At 44.4% G+C, this 24029-nt stretch overlaps 1 protein-coding gene across 2 annotated transcripts in view; it reads right to left on the reverse strand.

Annotated features, from left to right (window-relative positions):
- Polr3b (RNA polymerase III subunit B) overlaps positions 1-24029 on the reverse strand; it is a 97903-nt gene that overhangs the window by 64937 nt on the left and 8937 nt on the right. Inside the window, exons 5-10 of one of the 2 annotated variants that reach the window (XM_057758215.1) lie at positions 22545-22620; positions 21225-21325; positions 19004-19095; positions 15926-16043; positions 14101-14209; positions 3362-3484 (exon numbers count right to left, since the gene is read on the reverse strand). In XM_057758215.1, the coding sequence (XP_057614198.1) occupies positions 3362-3484; positions 14101-14209; positions 15926-16043; positions 19004-19095; positions 21225-21325; positions 22545-22620 (619 nt within the window). The remainder of the gene's footprint in view (positions 1-3361; positions 3485-14100; positions 14210-15925; positions 16044-19003; positions 19096-21224; positions 21326-22544; positions 22621-24029) is intronic. The other variant, XM_057758216.1, reaches the window with a different exon arrangement.

Consider the following 24029-nt stretch of genomic DNA (forward strand, 5'->3'; position numbering starts at 1 on the left):
GGCAGCATGGATAACAACATGAAAAGGAACAACAAACAAGAACCAAAAACTTTCGGGAAAGTTTTGGACAGTATGCTTAGCAAAAGTTAGACACAATACACACCTAATTCCATACATAAATCTCTGGAACAAATAAGGTAAAACCATCCTAATATCAGGGGTGGGGTAGTGTGTGGGGTGTCAGAGGACAGAGGTGAAAACCAAGGGAACATAAGGAAACTCAAGGGTAAAGTTACATGATTAAAGTTACTTATCTCTAGATGAGGGCAGACCCTGAAGTGTTTAGTAAGCAACAAGGAACTGAATGAGGGAAGCCCACTTGGCAGGAAATGCGAGTAATAGGCAGCTTGAAGTTCTCTAAACTGAGAGGTCATTGAAGTTTTCTCCCTTGGAAAGGGCACAAGATTCCTCACTTTGAGGAAAAAATGAGAGGGGTACAAGGAGAGGGGAATCCCTTCTGATGTCACACTGCCAACTCTTCCCTCGGTACCCAGTGATGCCACAGTGTGAGGACTGCAGAAACAGTCTACCAAGGCAAGCCAAAATACTATTCCTAGCAACATTCCCCAAAAGGCATCTATACACCAGAGCCCTTGATAGTGATAAAAACCATATAAATAACATAGACCGAGGAAATGGTGGAGGCTAAAAACAGGCATGAAAGCAAACCATGCCTACACTGTAAGCAACCAACTGAAGCATCACACCTTCAAAAGGGCTAAGGGTATCTGTGGTGTACAGTATCCTCCAAGATGAAACATTCCATCTCACAGAGAAGCTCCAGGAGCAGCAAGGTAAACAACTCAACATAGCTTCAGGAAGTCCCTGAAACCGAACAGATTTACCAGGACCCTCCCTGCCAGAGAAGCAAATGAATCTGAGAGTTCTTCCAGGACAAGTGGAACTGCAAAGGAGATGAAGGGGGAAAAAAAAAAAAAAGCTGCAGAGAGGACCTGGAAGAAGCAGGACCAGCCGAGCTGCCTGGAAGAGCTTTAGACCAACTGAGGCACTTGGAAAGGACGCTCTCCATCCTGGTGAGCTGCCCTGCAGCTGTGCAAGTGCACTCAAGACGCCGAGCTTCTGTGAGCTGTCCGTCACCCATGCTCTGTAAGCTAGCCTTATCTACATTCTTCCAATAAAACTCGCTGGTTCAGCAGGTTGGCCATGGCGTATGTTGTCTCCCCCAGGAAGTTTGGTCACACACACTATTCCACAATGAAGTGTGCTTTCTTCATGCTCATTCAGAAAAGGAGAGAACACTTACGTTTTCATAGCCAATACTATATGTTCAATGTAGCAAACATTTGGATTATTATTAACCTAGCACATAGTCTGTAAGCAACTAGAAATTCATATTTTCTGTCAGGGAAAAAAACATTTGTCTCTCTGAAGTTAATGATTCCATCTTTTCTCTGACCTAATCTCACTGAGTTAGCTGAAAAGTTTCCTGTTTCTCCCAACAGACACGGATGTGAATTTCTAACCCACCGCGGCCCTTGCTCACACTGCTCTGCACTGCTACAGGCTACCTGACCGAGCAGGTGAAGATGTGGAAGGAAGCTGTCAGAGCCCTCAGTGACCATTAGGGCACCATTCACTCCTCATCACAGAAGGAACAGCAAGCCACCCAGAATGAACCTGTTGTTCAAAGGACGAGTATACATTTTCTACTTCTGCGCACTTCTTAATGTTTCCCCTTATGTTCTTAGATCCCTGAACAGGATTCCTTGATTTATTTTATTTTAATTTGGAGGGAGGGGGGTGTTGTTGTTCTTGTTGGTTTTTGGAGACAGGGTTTCTCTGTGTAGCCCTGGCTGTCCTGGAACTTACTCTGTTAGACCAGACTGGCCTTGAACTCACAGATCCGCCTGCCTCTGCCTCCCAAGTGCTGGGATTAAAGGTGTACACCACCAATGTCCAGACACTCCTTAAGTTTTTTTTTTTTTTAACGAAGATTCATGCCTACCAAATATTTTACTTTCAAGAAAGGCCAAAAATAATAGTTCTTCCTAATCAAAATAATGTTTCCTGATGCTCTCTGCCCAGTTATTTGAGTCCATTCCCCATGAGCGTGGAGAGAGTAAAGCAGTGAGGAACACTTCCTAGTGATGTGCTCTGGAACTGCACGTGCTGGTACAGCATCAGCCTTCCTAAGTGCATGACGTGATCTAAACACCCCCAAGACTGACCTCAGTTCAGAACACACAAACACAATTAAGTGGGAATGTTCTCTCTACATGTATCACAGGTGACCAGAAGAAAGAGACCCAGGATTTATATTTTCCTTTAAATATTTCACAGGCTAGACAATGTACATATGGACAAATTCAAACCGCCTAGTCTAGTTCTATAGAAGGGCATCCCTGGCTCCCAGAGGGCATGAGGAATGACAAAGAGACTCAAAGTCAGCAAAACACCTTAGGAATATCAGACTAAAACGCCCACGTGCTATGAGGACTCTCCCACAGGAAAAAGGAAGTATAATTAGTTTTTAAAATTATGCTTACACACATGGATTCCCTAACATCACCTTTGAATCTTGTCCTTAGAGTCCATGGTTCTAGCTAGGTGTACCTGAGGTCAGTGAAGAGCCTGAGGGAATAAAAGGGATGATTCCTGGACCTTTCTTAATGCTGAAGTAATGGGACGTTGGAGATGAAATGGATAACTTGAGCTAAGGACACAGCCCACTGGCAGAGCGCCTGCAATGTACGCACAAAGCCCTGGGCTTGGTCCCCGCTGTGTTAAATAAGAAATGTCTCCCATAGCTCATATATTTCAATTCTTGGTCCCCAACTGGTGGTTATGGAATCTTCAAGAGGAAGTCTATGTTAGAGGTCAATGGGAGTGGGATGTGTGCGTGGCCAGCTTCCCGCCTCTGCTTCTTCCCGCCTCTGCTTCTGGCTACCACATTCTCTCCACTATTATGGACGCTATCCCTCTGGTACTGCGAGCCAAAAGGAACTCTTCCTTTAGATGCTTTTGGTCATGGTGTTTTATCATAGTGACACACCCCCACACTGCCACCAAAAGGATATCAAAGAGAAAATGAAAGAAGGCAAGCCTCAGACTGGAGCTGCCAGGGCTTTGAAAGTGTGCTATCCCTTGAATGTGTTACTGAAGCACATAAGCAGCCGCCTCTCCACGAAGCCCTCTTCTGAAAACTCCAGAAACCACAGGCTCACGACTGACACAGGCGGCCTTCTTCCTCCACTTTACAGAGGGTCAGAAGAACTGTGTCACTATTCTCCTCAAGCCCCTCACCAGACCTACACCCCCAAAGTCACTGCAGCGGTGGCTTATTAAGATGAACAGCACCGAAGTCTCAATCCACAGCAAAGGACAGCACGAAAGGACGCACCTGCATCTGTGTGAAAATCTGAGCTTTCTGGCACTCCTCCAAGCTGGGCCCAAATGCAGCCATCACGTGCTCCTCTGTTCCAATCATCTGCACAATTTCCTGGTCACTCTCAACACCCATGGCCTAGGAAGGGAAGAAAAGACAGAGAGTGTTGGCTCTGTGTTCACTCACTGACATTTGCTTATGCTAATCTGGCATTGTTTGTGGGTATTACTTCTAAGCAAAAGCCAGCTCTTCTCTTAGAAATGGTGCCATCTGGCATTGGCAGCCATAGCCCAAGCTGCACAAGAACCTGAAATAGAAATTGTCATTTAGGAAAACAAACACCCTCAAATATTTCTGCATGTGTAAAACGGTTCCAATTTTTTAAAAATATTCTGAGAGACTCACCACGAAGAAATGAGGCTGGGAAGTCTATCAAAGAGGCCTGGTCACAGCAACAATAGCAAACTTAAAGCAAGACCCCCGACAGTAGCAAGTCAGAAACGATCACAGCTGAAAATGAGGGTGACCCCGACTAGAGACCTTAAGTGTTGCAAGGTGGCAGTGGCTGCGTCTCTGTTGTCCCGCATGGTCCTGTGCTCACTCACTCACTCACACACTTGGCCAGAGCACCGCCATAAGGAGAGACACAGAGTAATCCCACCAGCCCTCTCCTGGTGTGGAAATGACCTGCTTCTTAGTAACCAGGGGGAAAAGTCGTGATTGCACCAAAATGCCTTCTGCTTGGAGAGAAGACCGAATCAGAGAAGAACTAACTGCCCAGTCAAGCTTGTCACTTCTCTTTTCAATTTTCTTCCACACAGAGGAGAAGGAAACGGAGTTCCCAGTTCCTGTGCAGGTAACATCAAGGACACGGTCCTGCACATCACTGAGGGCGTCTATCTGGATCGCTGTCGTATACGTCGGTCACTGTGGTACCAATGGAACCCTGCAACGCAGTTCTAGGATCACTCATTAGACCCTGAAAATTCTGAAGACGTGGGGGATGCTAAGTAGCTGATATGTCCCCTTTATGCCAACTGAGGGGAGTCTGAAAATGTCCCCTAAGCCCCTACCACCAACTCCTCTGAGAGCAGAGTAAACGTGGTGTCTCCTGTGTGGGAAGAAATAACCTGCTCAGCTTTGGAGGCTTGATTACAGACACTGTAGTTTTCCTGCTTGCTCCTTGTGCCAAATCATGAGGGCATCCACGAAGAATGTGAGAACGTTGAGAGAAAAAAAACAAAAAAACACAAAACCTTACAGCTTCCTACCACGCTGGTGGTTGCCCAGCATCAGGTGACAACAGAAAGACCCTGAGCCAGAACCACCCAGCCAAATCACCCCCAAACTTCTGACCAGCAGAGAAGAAGTGTTTTTGTAGCTATTTCTGAATTGACATAACCCCTCCTAAAAGGAAGAGGAGGCTCACAAACTCAGGAAACTGAGGAAGCATAGGAACATAGGGGACTCAGGACACTAATGCACCTCTCAGAGCTCAGGACACTAATGCACCTTACAGGACTCAGGACACTAATGCACCTCTCAGAGCTCAGGACACTAATGCACCTCACAGGACTCAGGACACTAATGCATCTTACAGGACTCAGGACACTAATGCATCTTACAGGACTCAGGACACTAATGCACCTTACAGGACTCAGGACACTAATGCATCTTACAGGACTCAGGACACTAATGCATCTTACAGGACTCAGGACACTAATGCACCTTACAGGACTCAGGACACTAATGCACCTCTCAGAGCTCAGGACACTAATGCACCTTACAGGACTCAGGACACTAATGCACCTTACAGGACTCAGGACACTAATGCACCTCTCAGAGCTCAGGACACTAATGCACCTTACAGGACTCAGGACACTAATGCACCTTACAGGACTCAGGACACTAATGCACCTTACAGGACTCAGGACACTAATGCACCTTACAGGACTCAGGACACTAATGCACCTTACAGGACTCAGGACACTAATGCACCTTACAGGACTCAGGACACTAATGCACCTTACAGGACTCAGGACACTAATGCACCTTACAGGACTCAGGACACTAATGCACCTTACAGGACTCAGGACACTAATGCACCTTACAGGACTCAGGACACTAATGCACCTTACAGGACTCAGGACACTAATGCACCTCTCAGAGCTCAGGACACTAATGCACCTTACAGGACTCAGGACACTAATGCACCTCTCAGAGCTCAGGACACTAATGCACCTCACAGGACTCAGGACACTAATGCACCTCACAGGACTCAGGACACTAATGCACCTTACAGGACTCAGGACACTAATGCACCTTACAGGACTCAGGACACTAATGCACCTCTCAGAGCTCAGGACACTAATGCACCTTACAGGACTCAGGACACTAATGCACCTTACAGGACTCAGGACACTAATGCACCTCTCAGAGCTCAGGACACTAATGCACCTCTCAGGACTCAGGACACTAATGCACCTTACAGGACTCAGGACACTAATGCACCTTACAGGACTCAGGACACTAATGCACCTTACAGGACTCAGGACACTAATGCATCTTACAGGACTCAGGACACTAATGCACCTCTCAGAGCTCAGGACACTAATGCACCTTACAGGACTCAGGACACTAATGCATCTTACAGGACTCAGGACACTAATGCACCTCTCAGAGCTCAGGACACTAATGCACCTTACAGGACTCAGGACACTAATGCACCTCTCAGAGCTCAGGACACTAATGCACCTTACAGGACTCAGGACACTAATGCATCTTACAGGACTCAGGACACTAATGCACCTCTCAGAGCTCAGGACACTAATGCACCTTACAGGACTCAGGACACTAATGCACCTCTCAGAGCTCAGGACACTAATGCACCTTACAGGACTCAGGACACTAATGCACCTCTCAGAGCTCAGGACACTAATGCACCTCTCAGAGCTCAGGACACTAATGCACCTTACAGGACTCAGGACACTAATGCACCTCTCAGAGCTCAGGACACTAATGCACCTTACAGGACTCAGGACACTAATGCATCTTACAGGACTCAGGACACTAATGCATCTTACAGGACTCAGGACACTAATGCATCTTACAGGACTCAGGACACTAATGCATCTTACAGGACTCAGGACACTAATGCACCTTACAGGACTCAGGACACTAATGCATCTTACAGGACTCAGGACACTAATGCATCTTACAGGACTCAGGACACTAATGCACCTTACAGGACTCAGGACACTAATGCATCTTACAGGACTCAGGACACTAATGCATCTTACAGGACTCAGAACACTAATGCACCTTACAGGACTCAGGACACTAATGCATCTTACAGGACTCAGGACACTAATGCACCTCTCAGAGCTCAGGACACTAATGCACCTTACAGGACTCAGGACACTAATGCACCTCTCAGAGCTCAGGACACTAATGCACCTTACAGGACTCAGGACACTAATGCACCTCTCAGAGCTCAGGACACTAATGCATCTTACAGGACTCAGGACACTAATGCATCTTACAGGACTCAGGACACTAATGCATCTTACAGGACTCAGGACACTAATGCATCTTACAGGACTCAGGACACTAATGCACCTTACAGGACTCAGGACACTAATGCATCTTACAGGACTCAGGACACTAATGCATCTTACAGGACTCAGGACACTAATGCACCTTACAGGACTCAGGACACTAATGCATCTTACAGGACTCAGGACACTAATGCATCTTACAGGACTCAGAACACTAATGCACCTTACAGGACTCAGGACACTAATGCATCTTACGCAGAGCTCAGAACACTAATGCACCTCTCAGGACTCAGGACGCTAATGCACCTTACAGGACTCAGGACACTAATGCACCTTACAGGACTCAGGACACTAATGCATCTTACGCAGAGCTCAGAACACTAATGCACCTCTCAGGACTCAGGACGCTAATGCACCTTACAGGACTCAGGACGCTAATGCACCTCTCAGAGCTCAGGACACTAACAGGACACTAATGCATCTTACAGAGAGCTCAGAACACTAATGCATCTTACAGGATTCAGAACACTAATGCATCTTACAGGACTCAGCACACTAATGCATCTTACGCAGAGCTCAGAACACTAATGCACCTCTCAGGACTCAGGACGCTAATGCACCTCACAGGACTCAGGACACTAATGCACCTCTCAGGACTTAGAAGAACAGGAATTTTAGGACTCAGCCAGATGTGCGGTGGCGCACACCTTTAATCCCAGTACTCAGGAGGCAGAGGCAGAGGCAGGGTGAGCTCTGTGAGTTCAAAGCTGGGTGGATCTCTGTGAGTTCCAGGCTGGCCTGGTCCACACAGTGAATTCCAGACTGCTGCAGAGTGAGACCTTATTTCAAAACAAAATAAAGCAAAACAGAAAAGTTGTAGAAGTCAGGCTGTCTTTCTTGTTTCAAAGTCACACAAGCTCTGGACACACTGCAGGGAGGGGGCTCTTCACTAAGACTGTGGCTTTCATGAGCTGTCATCCATGCTGGCATGGCCCTCTTGGTTCTACATCTGCCTCGAGTCACCCATGCTTCTGTTAGGAGCCCTCCATCCACACTCCCACAAGCACACCCAATAAACTCACTGCTTCACCAAGCTAAACCAGGATGGAGTCACTTCATTCAGATGTTTGTCCATATTTTCCCCAGGAAAAGTGACACAACAGGGTGATAATTCATATCCAGCTCAGACAGCAAATGTAACAACTTTAGGAATTAAACTCTCTATTTGAACAAAGAGTTTTATTTTTGAAATAAACTGGCCTTGGACTGTTAATCCTCCTGCCTCAGCTTTCCCAGTGCCAGGATTATAGGCCTGTACTTTTGGTAAAAAGTAGATCCAAACTTTTCCTTCACATATAAATTCTCAAGATTCAAATCACATTTTTTTGTTAATTTTTATAGCCATTTTATCCCTAATTTGATATAAAGCATTTATTCAAGAGGCTGGCAAGATGGCTCAGTGTTTAAGAGCACTGGCTGCCCTTTCCAGAGGACCCAGGTTCAAACATTTCCAGCACCCATGTGGTAGCTCACAACTGTCAGTAACTCAATTCCAAGGAATCTGACACCCTCACACTAATGTGCATAAAATTAAATTATTTTTTTAAAAAAGCATTTATTCAAGTAGCTGCTAAGATTAATGTCACTATTTAAAAACCATACAAATTCCTGAAAATCGCCTTTTATGATTAAAAGGTTAGCAGTTCAAAAAGCGACTGATTTTAATTTTTTTTAAGCAAAGAAAGCAGTCATGCTATTAAATCAGTGTCCAATTGGCTTATTTTAGTCACTTTACTGTAGCAAAATTTCCAAGTGAAATAAAAGACTACGAGCTAGTCATGTACTTTGGAGTTTTATAATAATAATGGAAAAAAATTCTTCCTCATTCATAATTTGGTTGGTCACATAAGTTGTCCTGGTATGGGATCTAAATAGTAGTTTTTAAATTGCCTAACACTCCTGGATGGCTTAAAATGAATCTCAACATACTGCTTGGCCCTCCAAACACACCTAAGCTGTGGAAAAAAGCTGTGCCAAGCAACAGTGACAGATGCCATATGCAGAAGACGTGAGGACTGCCAAAGCTGTCCCACAAAGGCTAAACCCTTCCACCAGGTCACTGAGATGCAGGGGCTGTGACTCAGCCAAGTCTTGTCAAAAGAGCCTCAGCTCCAAAGATTGAATCAACTTTAGCACTGTGTAGCCTTCAGCAGTCATGGCTACAAATAAATGACATATCGCCATGGAAACCAACAAAATGCCCATCCATTTTGCTTCACAGATGTAATTTAGACACCTGAAAACTAGCATTCTGTGGAACTCATTGTACTCTTGAATCCTCATCATGTTCAGTGGCTAGTAAGTCCAGAAAAAATGCTATAAACTAATGACGGTAGGGAAAATGGCAGGTGAAGTTTGTCTGAAGGTCCCCATGGTCTGGCAAGAGCAGTAACACTGATCAGAAGCCCAGAGAAGCACCTTTTAACAAGCGGCATGAAACTGTCCTCCCGCACACCTACAAAGTGTAACTTCTAAAGGTCGGAAGAAGAAAACACTAGTGACTGACTTTCTGTAAGGAGCTGACATTCATCACTGTGGACAACAGTCCTGGCAGACAGCATGGAAACAGAGATGACATTTTTAAACTGTAGTTGTTTCCCTCTACAAATAAAAGCGTCCGCAGAAGTTGGCATCTGAGAAACAAAGCCCAGCTCCCAAGATCCTCTTGGGCTACAGATGCCACCACAGTGCAAGAGCTGAAAGCCTGTGTGACACAAAATGGGAAAGGGAAGATTCATGGCAGGAGAGCCTCTGTGGCCAGTCAAGTCCGTAAATAAGGCTGCTCCAGGACTTACAGGCTCGACCCATCATATTCAGCCTCAGCATGGAGTCTGGAAACCCTGCTGCTTCTGCCACTGTTAGCCAATTGTTGGTGACGATCAACAACCATCAGATCCTAATGACTGTCAAACACACAACACACAAAGAGAAACATGTGCCTCTTCCAGCATCCCAGTTTACTTTCCCCAGCTTCTGACAATGGGTAAGGAGGCCGAGCAGAGAAAAACGGTACATTTCTGGGGACAAGTGACCTTGTCTGTATCTTACAAAAGCACCCAGGGAGGTGACTTTTCTCTTGAAAGGCGAGTTATTCAGGACTCAAAGAAGTTGGGAGTTCTGCCCAATATAACACAGCCACTAAGTGGAAAAACAGAAATTTAGGCTTGGTGTAGGAGGTCCTTCTATGTGTTGCTTTCATTGGTTTAATAAAGAAACTGCCTTGGCCTTTTGATAGGGCAGAACTTAGATAGGTGGAGTAGACCAAACTGAATGCTGGGAAGAAGGGCAGTGTGGCAGACGCCATGAAGCTCCTGTCCAAGACTGACACTGGTTAGACTCTTTCCCGGTAAGCCACAACCTCGTGGTGTTATACAGATTATTAGAGATGGGTTAAATCAGGATGTGAGAGTTAGCCAATAAGAGGCTAGACATAATGGGTCAGGCAGTGATTTAATTAATACAATTTCTGTGTGATTATTTTGGGTGTAAGCTAGCAGGGCAGCCGGAACCAAAAGCAGGCCCTCTCACACAACATAGGCTAAATCCGTCTGTCTCCTAGATCTTCAGCACCCTGCACTGTCAGCAGGTAGTTCTCAGCAGTTGACTGGAACACTCCTGAAGAGAAGGACCCAACAACAATGATCTATGGTCAAAATACTCAGTTCACCTATCTGAACTAAAAAAGTTTTAAATGCTTATTTTAAATGTTATATAGTGCTTATTAGATAATTAGTGAACACATTTCTGGAAATTATATGCAACACTTACCAAATGTTGAAGAGATACACTCCCACTTCCAGGATTAAAATCCCATAATCTATCAGCAATGGGTATGAACATGTATGATAAGGACAGTCATTTTAGGGTGTGTGTAAGACTGAAAACATCCAAGTGGGAAAAATACCTAAAATCATACTCTAAGAAGCTGAAAAGTAAATTGCACACATAATAATCACTAACGGCGATGATGCGGAAAGATGCCATAACGTATCATCATGTAAAACACAAACTAAGTTGTTGCGTGTATCACAAGTCACAAAAAATGACCTGCAAAATACATAAAAACATGCTATATTTTTCAGAGCCTTTCTTCATTTATAACTGGTTATTTAAAAAAAAAAACTAGATTGTTAATTCAGTCTTTTTCTAGATAGAACTTAAGTCAGCTGTTTATGCTTACAATATAAATATTAAATATCATATGAAATTATTTTATTAAACTTTGGTCAGATAGTCAAAAAAAAAGTTTAAAATCTTTTTAGATTTTTAATCCATGCCTGTATCTCATTACACATTTTCTACATGTGTGATAAAAAGATCACAGGCTTTCTGGGTAATTAATACTCTCAGTCTAAAAATAGCAATGCTCTGCATCCTCATGTTTAAAACTTTAAATTAAAAAAAAAAAAAAAAGAGAAGTGCATAAATACATGGAGATATACTGCCCTCTGCTGAAGATATAACTCAGACACTGCTGGGTGCTGTAGAATTCTCCTAAAAAAACAAAGTTCCTTCTGTGCTTGAAAACACAAACTTCAAAGAAAGGAACTAAGACGGCAGCAGGTGCGAGACTCTGGACCTGACATAATGGTGTTGTCACTATGATTACAGTCATCCTCTTATAAAGAAAATTAACGACTCCATCTTTTATAGAACTCAAAAGCGTATTAAGCTATACAAGGCATAGAAAATAGTTTATAGATCCTCTTTCATGGGACTAAGTTTCAAATATGGTTACTTCTCAAGTTAAAGAACCTGACTAGTCAGCACGTACTCGATACTTGTGAATGAGTGGGACATATCCCACCGTGACCACAAGCCAGACTTGAAGAAGCCTGATGCCCAGACTACTGTGCAGTCGGGGAATCTTTAGGAGTAGTGGCTCAATCTCTTCTTGGTGACGCCAAATGATTTTCCTTTTTAAGCAGATTAGTTACACCGCTGCACAGGATCTCTGCGTGTGGATTCTATTTCTACTGTAAGCAACTGAGGGACAGGAACACTGATCCCAAAGAGAAACTGAAGGATGCTGCTGAGCAGGGCTTGTCTCTAAGATGGCCTAGGATGCTGGGCTGTGCTCCCTGGAACCACCGCTTGTCTCTAAGATCGCCTGGCATGCTGGGCTGTGCTCCCTGGAACCACCGCTTGTCTCTAAGATCGCCTGGCATGCTGGGCTGTGCTCCCTGGAACCACCGCTTATCTCTAAGATCGCCTGGCATGCTGGGCTGTGCTCCCTGGAACTGTCTGGGCTCTGTATTAGTCAAGTTAGTCATTGAGATCCGTGTAATGCATATACACACCTCACAGCGTGTAAAACAAACCACAGGACTTTCAGAGAAGAATACCAATTAAGCATTTCTATAGGAAATAGCTTTTCGGGTTTCAAGCCAACCCTTAAACAAGCCTAAAAATCCAGTTCAATAGTAAAGACACATGTTTATTTAGAAACAACAGAATCTAGATGCCTATAAAAAAGAAGAGGTCTGGGCCGGGCGATGGTGGCGCACGCCTTTAATCCCAGCACTCGGGTGGCAGAGGCAGGCGGATCTCTGTGAGTTCGAGACCAGCCTGGTCTACAGAGCTAGTTCCAGGACAGGCTCCAAAACCACAGAGAAACCCTGTCTCGAAAAACCAAAAAAAAAAAAAAAAAAAGAAGAGGTCTGGAATTTCCTAAGATAGAGCCTGTAGATGTCCTTGCTCCATGAACTGGGACCTCAAACATATTGTGGAATATTTGTATACTGTGCAAAGATTTATTTGCTGTGATTGGTGTAATGAAGAGCTGAATGGCCAATATCGAGACAGAAAGAGGTTAGGTGTGACTTCCAGGGTCAGAGGACTCTGGAAAGAAGAAAGGCAGAGTTGGCAGCCAGATGGAGAGGAGACAAGAGGTTGAAGAGGAAAGTAAGGTTAAAAAGTCACAAGGCAAAATGCAGATAACATGAATGGGTCGATTTAAGTTGTAAGAGCTAATGGGACAACCCTGAATTAAGTCTAAGCTTCCATAACTAATAAGCAGTCTCCGCGTAGTTATTTGGGAGCTGGCTGGCGGGACATAAAAAGACTCGCTACAGGAATAGGTGGAACAGTCTGTTAACAGGTCTGTATGATGGCTAATCCCCACTGTTGCCACTGTTGACCTGGTGAGCAGGCTTCTGTGCATGCTCTGGGACCTGTCTTGATTACATTACTGAAATAGGAAGACACAGCCACTCTGAGTGACAGCACGCCCTGGACTGCAGTCCTGGAAGTTATGAAAGATCGTGACCAGCTGCCTCAGGCTTCTGCCATGTTGGTTTTCGTGCCATGATGAACTGAGACAAAACAGACCACTTTGTCCCAGGTGCTGCTTTTGTCATTTGGTATCTTACCATGGCAACAGAGGAGAAACCAAGTCTGCACATACAACCATCACACCACACCCAAGATGCAGTTACAAGACCAAAAACAGAGCTGAGAGAAATAATCTGCACTGCACATATCGACAAAGCAGATCTATTTCTACTCATGCACCTGTAAACTACCCCTGAAAGGCTCATGAGAAACTGGTAGTGGGATCTCTAGGTAGCACTCTATGGTTAAGAAGAGGGCGGAGAAAGGCTTATTCGTGATACACTCTGCTATCTCCTAAAAAAAAAAAAAGCCAAAAGAATAATATACAACTTAGATACAAACCTTCCTATTCCTAGGATCCCTTACCTGTCCAATTCTACCTTACCTAATTCTATATAGAAAAAAAACAAAAATAAAAAACCACTAGGACAGGTGAGCGGGCGAGGTTGGTGAAGGTGCTACCACCAAACCTGATTAGCTGCCGCATTCATACGGAATCCATACAGTGGAAGGAGAGAACTGACTTCTACAAATCCTCTGGCCTACACACACACACACACACACATCATATATACACATAAACACATACAGACATACACACACACAAACACATACAGACACACACATACAGAAATACACATACACACTATGGCGTGTACATTCATACACATATACATGTCAACAGTCACACACATGTACACAAAAACAAATAAAATGTGATAAAAATTTTAATTTTTCACCATCATAATAATTTCATTTTGACAGAAATTCTTTCAGTGCTCGGGAAGAGAGTGGCAGCCTTACCTTGAATATGATGACGATGGGTATGTCTTCAGACAAGGTGTTGTGCCTCAGATAAAACCGCCCTTGCTTCACAGCCATGTTGGTTCTGCTCTTCTTCTCGTGGGTGGAGCTATGAGGAAACACGGGCAGTTAACCCTACGCAGGAATTCCAATAGCAAAGATCACTACCCTGTGGGTTCAGCTGTTCAACAAGCAAAATCATCCCTAGTTAATTGGCTTTCAAAGTTACACCAGTTCCTGCCACTTCTGTGAACACTTAAAAACACTACAACTGTTTCTCCACCTTCAAGACTATGGTGGAAATAGCGGATGAAGGAGTGCCTTTCACCCTTTGACCTAATTCCCCTTCCCTTTCCCCTGTGTGCTGCTGGCTGGCTCGTGAGGAAGGGTCTTGAGTCCAGGCTGGCCTGCACTTGCTATGTAAGGACGATCTCAAACTCCTCCTCCTTCCACCTCCTCAGGGTAAAGGTTACAGCTGTGTGCCACAGCGCCCAGCTTCTAACTTACGTCATTTTTATTCTACCTGAATTACTTTGATCCAATGTAGGACATATATTCATGACTGCTTTTTTTGGAGAGAAAAATCTCAAAATGTGGCAGAGCACATTCTAAGAAGAAATGAATTTTAAAATTAGTAATCCAAAAGAGTTGTCCACAGTATCAGCACACAGTGAAACGTCCTCATTCAGCTCCTTCTGTAGGTATCTCAGGAAGAATCCTAACAGACTACCAAACATTGCAAAAGCTCTGTACAGCTGTAACAGTAGCACATACTGATTGCCTACTACACTGCTGTCACGTGGCACCCGTGAGTTCTAATCTCCACATGACAATACGTACTGAGAGCTCCCTCTAAATCACGTATGAGGAAACTGAGACTTAGAGAAGCTACGTGACTCCCCACTGCGGTGTCACACGCAGAAAACACCTTCAGGATTAAATCCAGAATGCTCTGGCTCCAAAACTCTGTGCAGTTGAAAGAGAAGGGTGCTGAGGACTCTCACAGTCAAGGAGACCCCGAGCTTAGCTATGAAACAGAAACAGTATCATTTATCCTGAATTAAAACACATAAGGTGGGAGGTGGTGGAGCACTGGGAGGCAGAGACAATTGGATCTCTCTCTGTGAGTTCAAGGCCAGCCTGGTCTACAAGAAGAGAGTTCCAGGACAGGCTCCAAAGCTACAGAGAAACCCTGTCTTGAAAAAAACAAAACAAAACAAACAAACAAACAAACAAAAAACGTATAATATACTACAGAAACTGAGTGGTTCCTATTAAGTCTTGGATAAGCTATAGGTGACTACAGGCCGCAGAAGAGAACTACTGCACTCTGACGTCTCACCTAGGCTCCACTCTTCCTGCCCGCATAACCCCCGAGTTCCAGATCACATGAGAACAGGAGCTGCCCAAGCCCTACAGGTGCTGCGGCTGCAGACGACAGGTGCATCTGAAGAAAGCTATGCTGGGCAGCTAACAACAGCATGCTCAGTCCATGTACAGTTCATGCAATATTATACATCAAACAGTCCTTACTTACAAGAAGCCCAAAAAGGAGTATGAAAACCTTGAAGTGCTTTTGTGTTTTTTCCTTAAGTTCCTTTAATGCTATAAATAAAGTGCACAACTTAAATTAACCAGTGCCTTTCCAAATGCCACCTTCATTTCCAACATTGAAATCAATATTGTGTTTACAGACTTATACAACAGATGATTTTAAATATACTATTTACTATGAAAGAAACACTGTCCCCGCCACATGAGAAAGCACCCACCCACTATTGCCGAAATGATTAATATTTTGAAAAACACCATCTGTTCCCCATACCTGGTAACTGAAGCTCCAACAGCCCCTTTTCTATCCGCCTCCACGATGATCCTGTTCTTGGAAAGCTGCTCTTGGATAAGAATAACTTTTTCGACTCCTTTAACAATGAAGTAGCCACCTGCCCAAAGGGAACAAGAAAAGCTCAGCACCTCTTCCGCACCCAGTGTGAGTAGGTGCCGTGGTCTCCAGAATACCAGTCTAGACTGGCCCTGAACTCCTGTGCCCGCCTGTCAAGCTCAGATTACAGCAGGCGACTATGACCGTTCGCTTAAGGCAGCAGCAACCGAGCCCTTGAAGGGGCTACTGACACCGTTCTGTGACCGACAACCGTATCAGCACATGGTTTTACCTCCCGAGGACACAGAGTGTATCTGACTGCTCTGCTGCCCTGGAGTCTTGTTGTCAAGCTGACAGGCTGGAAAGAGGGGAGCCCAGCTGAGGAACTGCCTCCATGCTTTTGGCCTGGTGGGCATGTCTCTGGGGCACTGTCTGCATTGCTGATATGAGAGGGTCTAGTCCACTGTCCCCTCCCTACACAGAAGGGCCTGAGTCATAAGAAATACGAACGTAAGCCCAGGAGCAAGCCCAACAACAGTGTTCCCTCATGGTTTCTGGTTTAGCTCCTGAACTAACTCCTCTCAATGAGGGATTATGACTCGGAAGAGTAGTAAGCCTCTCAAGTGGCTTTTGCTGTGTTCACCAAAGCAACGGAACAGGACAGAAAAACTAGGACAGGTGTTTCTGTGGTGGACCTGACCATGACGGTTTGAGGAAGACTTGTTCTGTGGATGCTTGGAAGGTAAGAATAGGGAAAAGGCAGACAATGGGGGCCTGGCTTGTAAAGATTCAGAGGGAAGCAATGGGTATCAGGGCTGTTTGTGTGGTATTTTTCCATTAAGAATCTGTGGAAGTGAAAGCTGTTTTACTGTGACAATGAAGGCCGGTTATCTGGGACTAAGAAGCAGTTGTGACTAGTGAGAGACCCGTATCACTAATGAGGAATCTAGGAGTATGTTCCCAGGGTAAGCAAACAGAAGCTGTGGTCCAGAAGGGACCATACCTACATCGCAAGCTGGCAGCAGAACTTGATATTTAAGGCTTCTGTGTGGTAGTGGTTTGGCAGCATCAAAACTATGGGACTGAAGGAGTCATGAAGAGAGGCTGAGGGCTGGCACCATGCGTGCGCAAGTGTGACAGTCCCCAAAGAGAGACCAGGAGAGGTCGTTGGTGGAGACCCTAAGATACTGGAGGTGCCTGGATCGTGGATGTCTACCAAGGACATGGCAGGTGGGCAGTGAGACTGATCTGTGCCTATTAACAAGCTATGAGCTACGGATGGCAGAACCAGAGCCATGGAGTAGTCCACGCCCTCTAGAGCCGGAAGACCATCGGTGCATCTCAGAAGTCAGACACTGAACTCTTTACACTGCTGGATTCGGACTGTGTTTTGATCTGATGACAACTGTGCCCTGTCCTCCTTGGAATAAGGAAGAATTTTTTTTTTTGGGGGGGGGGGGCTTTACAGAGAGGCCCACGCCTTAAGAGACACTGAATTTTTAAAGAGACCTTGAACCTTTAAAGAGCTGTAATTTTAAAGACTGTGGAACTTAAACAGTTGCACTATATTTTGTATTATTTTATTAACATGACATACTGGGAACAAGCCAGAAAGGAAAAGTTGTGGTCTGACAGTGATGTGTGTGTGTGTCCAGCTGATGAGGGGGTGAAGGGACTTGTTAGTTTTGTTGTTGCTAAACCGGAAAGAGGGAACCTCAAATGAAGAACTGCCTTCATTCAGCAGACTGTCCCATGAGAGCTGGATCTTCCTCAGGCAGGAGGGTCTGGGCTACAGAAGACAGGTAGAGGAACATGAGCCCAGGAGCAGAAAGCCGCATTCCTCCATGTTTCTGCTTCAGACCCAGCTTAAGCTCCTGCCCAGACCGCCCTCAATGAGAGACTGTGACCTGGAAGTGTAAGCCAAATAAACCCCTTCTCCACCAACCTTCTTTTGGCCAAGGTGAGTACAATGGTAATAGAAAAACCATCTATAGCTTCCACATATTTTACCAAGCCAGCAGGCATACCAGGCAGATAAAAAAAAAAAAAAAACCTTTGTATTAAACAGATGGATTTTTAGATCTCCTAAGCACAGGAATGACCTGGGATCGTCAATGGAAACGGATACCTGCTCCAACTTTTCTAACGGATCAGGAACAATAGCAGACCATGATTAGGTTTCCAAAATAATGTTCATACTGAATAAAAGTAATGGGCAGCTATTACATAATTTTTTCACATAATTCAGGAATAGGACAGAATGAGGTTTGATGTGCAAAATATAAGCAAAGTCAAGGTAAAACATTTAACTTATAAAACCTTGGTTAGAGTCTAGCAAAGTAAGATTCTTACTAAATTCTTTCTAAAAGCAACCAGGTGTGGTGGGAAATGCCCATAACTGGGGGCTTGGGAGACAGAGGCAAGAGGATCAGATGATTGAGGCCAGCCTTAGCTATATAGTAAGTTAAGGCCATGTCTCCTTAAAAACGACAAATAAGAAAACAACAACAAAAACCTCCCGGACACAAGGAGTTCAAGTAAAGCAGATGTCAGCCAACTTAAATCCTACGTCGTGGCATTTGGAAAACCTCTACATTCTGTTGTTTGAAATTTTGTCAAAAATTGTCTAGAAATCAGTACCAAAATATAAATTTTAAGAGCTTAAACAACAGCAAAAAATATTCATTTTTCTCTTTTCTATATTTAACATAGACTGTAATGAGCTACTGGGGTCTTTTCAGAATAGCTTAGACAGAATTTCAAGTATATCAAAAGAAACTACAGAACAAAGGCAGAAAGAGAAGAACAAGCCCTGACAATAATCAGAAGTTAGGCTACTGAGATTTAAAGCTAACAAAAGAATCGCACATTTTTAGAAATCTAGAATAAAGCTGGTGCCAAACCTTCAGACTTTATGAACAGTTTCCAACTTCACTAAAAGGCAGAAAGGCTGGAGCAGAGCACCAGGAAAACAGACGGAGAAGGAAAGCGGGGAGCGCACACCCCAGCCATCACACATACCTGGGTCTAACGGGCATTCGTTCAACTTGGCAAACTCTGCTGGAGTTTTCCCTGTCAGAACACAGTTTGAACTTCGTAGCATGATGGGCATTCTGTTTAAAGTAAGACAAACAAACAGAAAGTTATTATGCACGGACTGGGGCATGAAACACAGAGAACACGCAGCAGAGAGGCCTGCACCTCTGGGTACCGTGTCAGAAGAGGTTAGGAGAGTCCACGAGAGAGCAGGGAAGACCAAGACCCCACACATATTTTCTGGCACAGGTAACAAAATCCACGACAGTGCTGGATAACAGCGATGGCCCAGCTGAGAAGAGGAGTACTAAGTGGAGAAACTGTCGAGAACGTTACTTTAGGAAGACTAGGAGCGGACTCTGGAAAGAGGAGCGTAAGCACTATGTAAGAGCCAGTCTAAAGCGCACCTACTCAGACTTCTAGAAAAACTTACGAAAAGGGGAAAGGCTACGGATTTTGAGATGTATGAAAGTCTTCACAGTACTATCTATACAGAATAGAGGACCACACCCAAACATACAACACAGCAAAGGGGAAGAGAGGGTGTAAAACAAGAGCACAGGCAGATTACCAAAGGAAACTGAGCAGACCGACAGACCTGAAGAACCTACATCTGGGTGTCCTCTTAGTGCCACATGGAGGTCGCACAGAGATGTTTTCAAACACAAACTAAAAATTAATAAGACCCTCACTAATGAAATTTCTAGAAGAAAGTTTCTACCTTCAGAAGATGGAAAATAAATACCAAACCAAAGTCTGACATGAAAAACCGTATGGTGCACAAAGAAATCAAAATGAGGGGCTGGAATAATGACTTGTGGTTAAGAGCACTAATCACTCTTCCAGAAGACTCAGCGTAGGCTAACAACCATCTCTAAGGGACCTGCTGCCTTCTGCCCTCCTTCAGAACAAATCACACATGTAGCACACATACATACATGTAGACAAAACATGTAAAATAATAGTAAATTAAAAAAAGAAAAACAAATGCACAGAAATGTAACTAAATGTTAACTTTATAAAACAACGATGATTTTCAATTTATGGGTTAAAAAGCAAGACAAGAGAAACTTGATATAACAAAAGTCAAGGATCTGACCCATGTCAAAGTTTCCTAAGACGTTACTCTTCTTAAAAGAATAGTAAAGAATTATACTCAAATTAAACTCTGTTAAGTTTTGCAGTTTATTTCTAAAGTAGCATAGCCAGAAATGATATGCATGCCTTTCAGAGCACGTAGGAAAAAAAGAGCTCCCATTAATCCAACGTGATGCAAAGCAGAAAAATTAAAAACATAAAGTTGGAAAGATTTCAAGTCCAGAACACGCACAGAAATATATGCAAATATCTACTTCTACACATGTAAACTGTGTGTGTGTCTCTGTATGTGTGTGTGCAATAGATGTAAATGAGCTACACTCTCCAAAACATTAAAAAAAATCTAGGTATACAAGGTTTACCTCAAGAAAACCAAAACCAGGTGGTGGTGGTGCACACCTTTAATCCCAGCACTCAGAAGGCAGAGGCAGGTGAATCTCTGTGAGTTCGAGGCCAGCCTGGTCTATAAGAAAACCAAAACCATTTTATTTATTTATTTATTTATTTTGGTTTTTCGAGACAGGGTTTCTCTGTAGCTTTGGTGCCCGTCCTGGAACTAGCTCTTGTAGACCAGGCTGGCCTCGAACCAAAACCATTTTAAATTTGTAACTATTTCTACAAAAGCCTCAACATATGTCCCTAATTAGGAAAAGCACATTCCAAAAATCCTAGTTGGTGCTATCCATTATTTTCAAATTTCTGGGAGACAGTAACCTCTTCCCTAACTACTGTGACACACAAATGTCTAGGGTAACTACACATGGGATGCAGCAAGAAGGGCAGTGCAGGAGAATCCAATGAAATCCTAACTGACCTACTGAGCGCCCACTGCAGGCGTCACCTAACTGACCCACTGAGCGCCCACTGCTGGTGTCGGGAGAAGAAAAGGAAAGCATTTCCCCAGCCTTACAAAACGTTCTACAATTAATAAGAGCCACAGCTCTACCTGGCCCTTACTCTAAGGATCCACAAAGGAATTCCATGAGATAGCTACTGCTTCTGGAACACTCCTGAGGGAGTCAGGCAAAGCAGACTTATTAATTTGCTCAAGATCACGTGATGGGGCCGAGCTCCAGGCAGTGGCTCCAACAGCAACTTCTCTTCTCACCTTCCAATGGGTAAGGCGTTGCGGATTATCCTCTGGCTGCCTCGGGTATACTCAATGTCCACTGTGATGGGGGCAGAGTACGTCATGTCCCTCAAACGGCACTGCAACAAACCACAGTTACTGCCCCTCTGCTCTCCAGAGCTCCCCCTAGGAGCACAGCCCACGCCAAACTGAACTTTCCCCAAGAAGGGGATGACATCGTGTACTGGCCTACATATTGGTACAACATCCCTGGTCCTGCCAGTCCAGAGACGGAACATTAACCAAAGAGTGATTTTCTTCTCGTCAACCTGGTGCAAATGATACATTACGTTTGTTTCCACATGGTTACAACAATCAGACTGCTCCTTGAAATCCATCCATAGAGACTAATCAATGAAGTAGGTTACATGGTTCAAAATTGTGAACTATCACAGAGGTAAGAAAAGTATAAAAACTATACCATAAAACACCTTCCCAAGAGAGAGCTATACACAAAGACTCATCATACCATGCTACCAGCTTTTAAATCATCAGGGGGATTTGGGAAAACGTTGGGATGTGTGTTAACTTGACGTGATAACAGCTGAGCCACATGAAAGCACATGCCAATTCTCCAGTGCCTTCACATTACTACACCGCAGTATAGTAATACGTAATATGGCGGTTTACAGCTTCAAGATAGAATTTCTCTGAACATTACCCACACAACTCTTTGTGTTAAATTTCATCTGTTGCTTCCACTGAAAGTCAAGTTTAAATTTCTTTAAACTTTTCCAACAGTGGCTCAGATTTTAAAATTTTAAGTTTCCTATTCCTGGCCAATAAACATTGCTTATGTGGGGATAAAGGAATGGCTCAGGGATTAGGAGCACCAGCTGCTCTTCCAGAGGACCCAGCTTTAATTAAAACAAAAATCTTAAGAGTATACAGTAAGAGCAGAGCAGACTCTAGGTCAAAACAAACAAGTTCTGTAGTGGGAGCTGCGGGCTGTGTTCCTGCCACCCCAGCTCCTGATCGCCTGGCTAGCTTATGCCCCGAAATAACAACACAAACTATTCTTTTAAACACTGCCTGGCCCATTTCTATTCATGTGTGTAGCACCTTGAGGTGCGCTTACCAGGAAGATTCTAGCCTACGTCCATCCTGGGTCGGAGCTTCATGGCGTCTGCCCCAGAGAGGAGAGCTATCGAGTCTGAACTCACTTCCTCTTCCTCCCAGCATTCTGTTCTGTTTACTCTACCCACCATGTTCTAACCTATGAGGGCCAAGCAGTTTCTTTATTTTTTAACCAATGACCTTCCTCCATCAAAGCTCAAGTAAGGCAAGATGCACAATTACCTCATGAGGGGACACTGGTCTCGTTACATTGAAACTTTCTTCAACATCGGGAAGGCCAACGTAGATATTAAGATATCTGAAAGGCAAATTTCTTTCATCAATTATGTCTTTAAGAACATACACAAGTGATCCCTGAGTCTTTGAAAAGCACCCCTTGCTGAGGACAAACAGAAGTGATTGCTGACTTATTCTGGAAGTGATAGTTCCTATAACTTTGCAAACGAGGGAAAATGCTGTCAAAGTATGTTTGTGAGTGCGTGTGTGCGGTGTGATAGTTCCTGTAACTTTGCAAATGAGGGGAAATGCTATGGAAGTATGTCTCTGAGTGCGTGTGTGTGGTGTACGGATATGTACATGTGTGTGCACAGGCGCACTGGAGACAAGGCATTAATGCTGGGCTGCTGCTTCTACTGCTTCCACCTCGAGTATTCTTAAAGATTTACTTTTATTTTATGTGTCTGAGTATTCTGTCTGCATGTAAATGCACTATGTGCATGCATGGTACCTGCAGAAGCCAGAAGAGGGCACTGGCTCCCTGGGAACTGGAGGTAAAGAGGGTTCTCAACCACAAGGTGGGTGCTGGAAACTGAACCCAGGTCCTCTGCAAGAGCAACCGGTGCTCTTAACTGCTGAGCTCTCTCCAGTCCCCCACCTTATTTTAGCCAGGTGAGTTAACTACATTCAGGCTCGGAACAGCCTGTCTTCACACACCCAGTGCTGTGTTAAGATGCAGACACTGCTGCAGCCAGCTTTCACATGAGGGCCTAGGACCCAAGTCAGCACGCCATCCACACAGCCACTTCCTGCTCTCCTAGATACAGACCCAAGTCAGCACGCCATCCACACAGCCACCTCCTGCTCTCCTAGGTATAGACCCAAGTCAGCATGCCATCCACACAGCCACCTCTCTGCTCTCCTAGGTATAGACCCAAGTCAGCACGCCATCCACACAGCTACCTCCTGCTCTCCTAGGTACAGACCCAAGTCAGCACGCCATCCACACAGCCACCTCCTGCTCTCCTAGGTATAGACCCAAGTCAGCATGCCATCCACACAGCCACCTCTCTGCTCTCCTAGGTATAGACCCAAGTCAGCACGCCATCCACACAGCTACCTCCTGCTCTCCTAGGTACAGACCCAAGTCAGCACGCCATCCACACAGCCACCTCCTGCTCTCCTAGGTATACCTTCAGAAGATAACGCAGGCAACACTTTCAAGTAAAGATATATGCACAAAAGGGTTTACTGTGTGACTCACTGTGTCATACTACAGATTCCATGACAAGGTTTTTTTTTTCTTCTCTTTTTCACTTATTTTATTTTGTGAAGGAGGTTGCAAGGGCAGAGGATGAACAGAGGAAGGGACGGGGAAATTAATGAATGGAGATGCATGGTGAAGAAGACACAAAGAATAAATAAAAAGGAGGGAAAAGATAAAGTATGTTTTAATAGAAAAATATTAGAGCTGGTTCTACATAAATAACA

The sequence above is a fragment of the Chionomys nivalis genome, chromosome 25, assembly GCF_950005125.1.
Source record: "Chionomys nivalis chromosome 25, mChiNiv1.1, whole genome shotgun sequence".
Taxonomy (NCBI): domain Eukaryota; kingdom Metazoa; phylum Chordata; class Mammalia; order Rodentia; family Cricetidae; genus Chionomys; species Chionomys nivalis.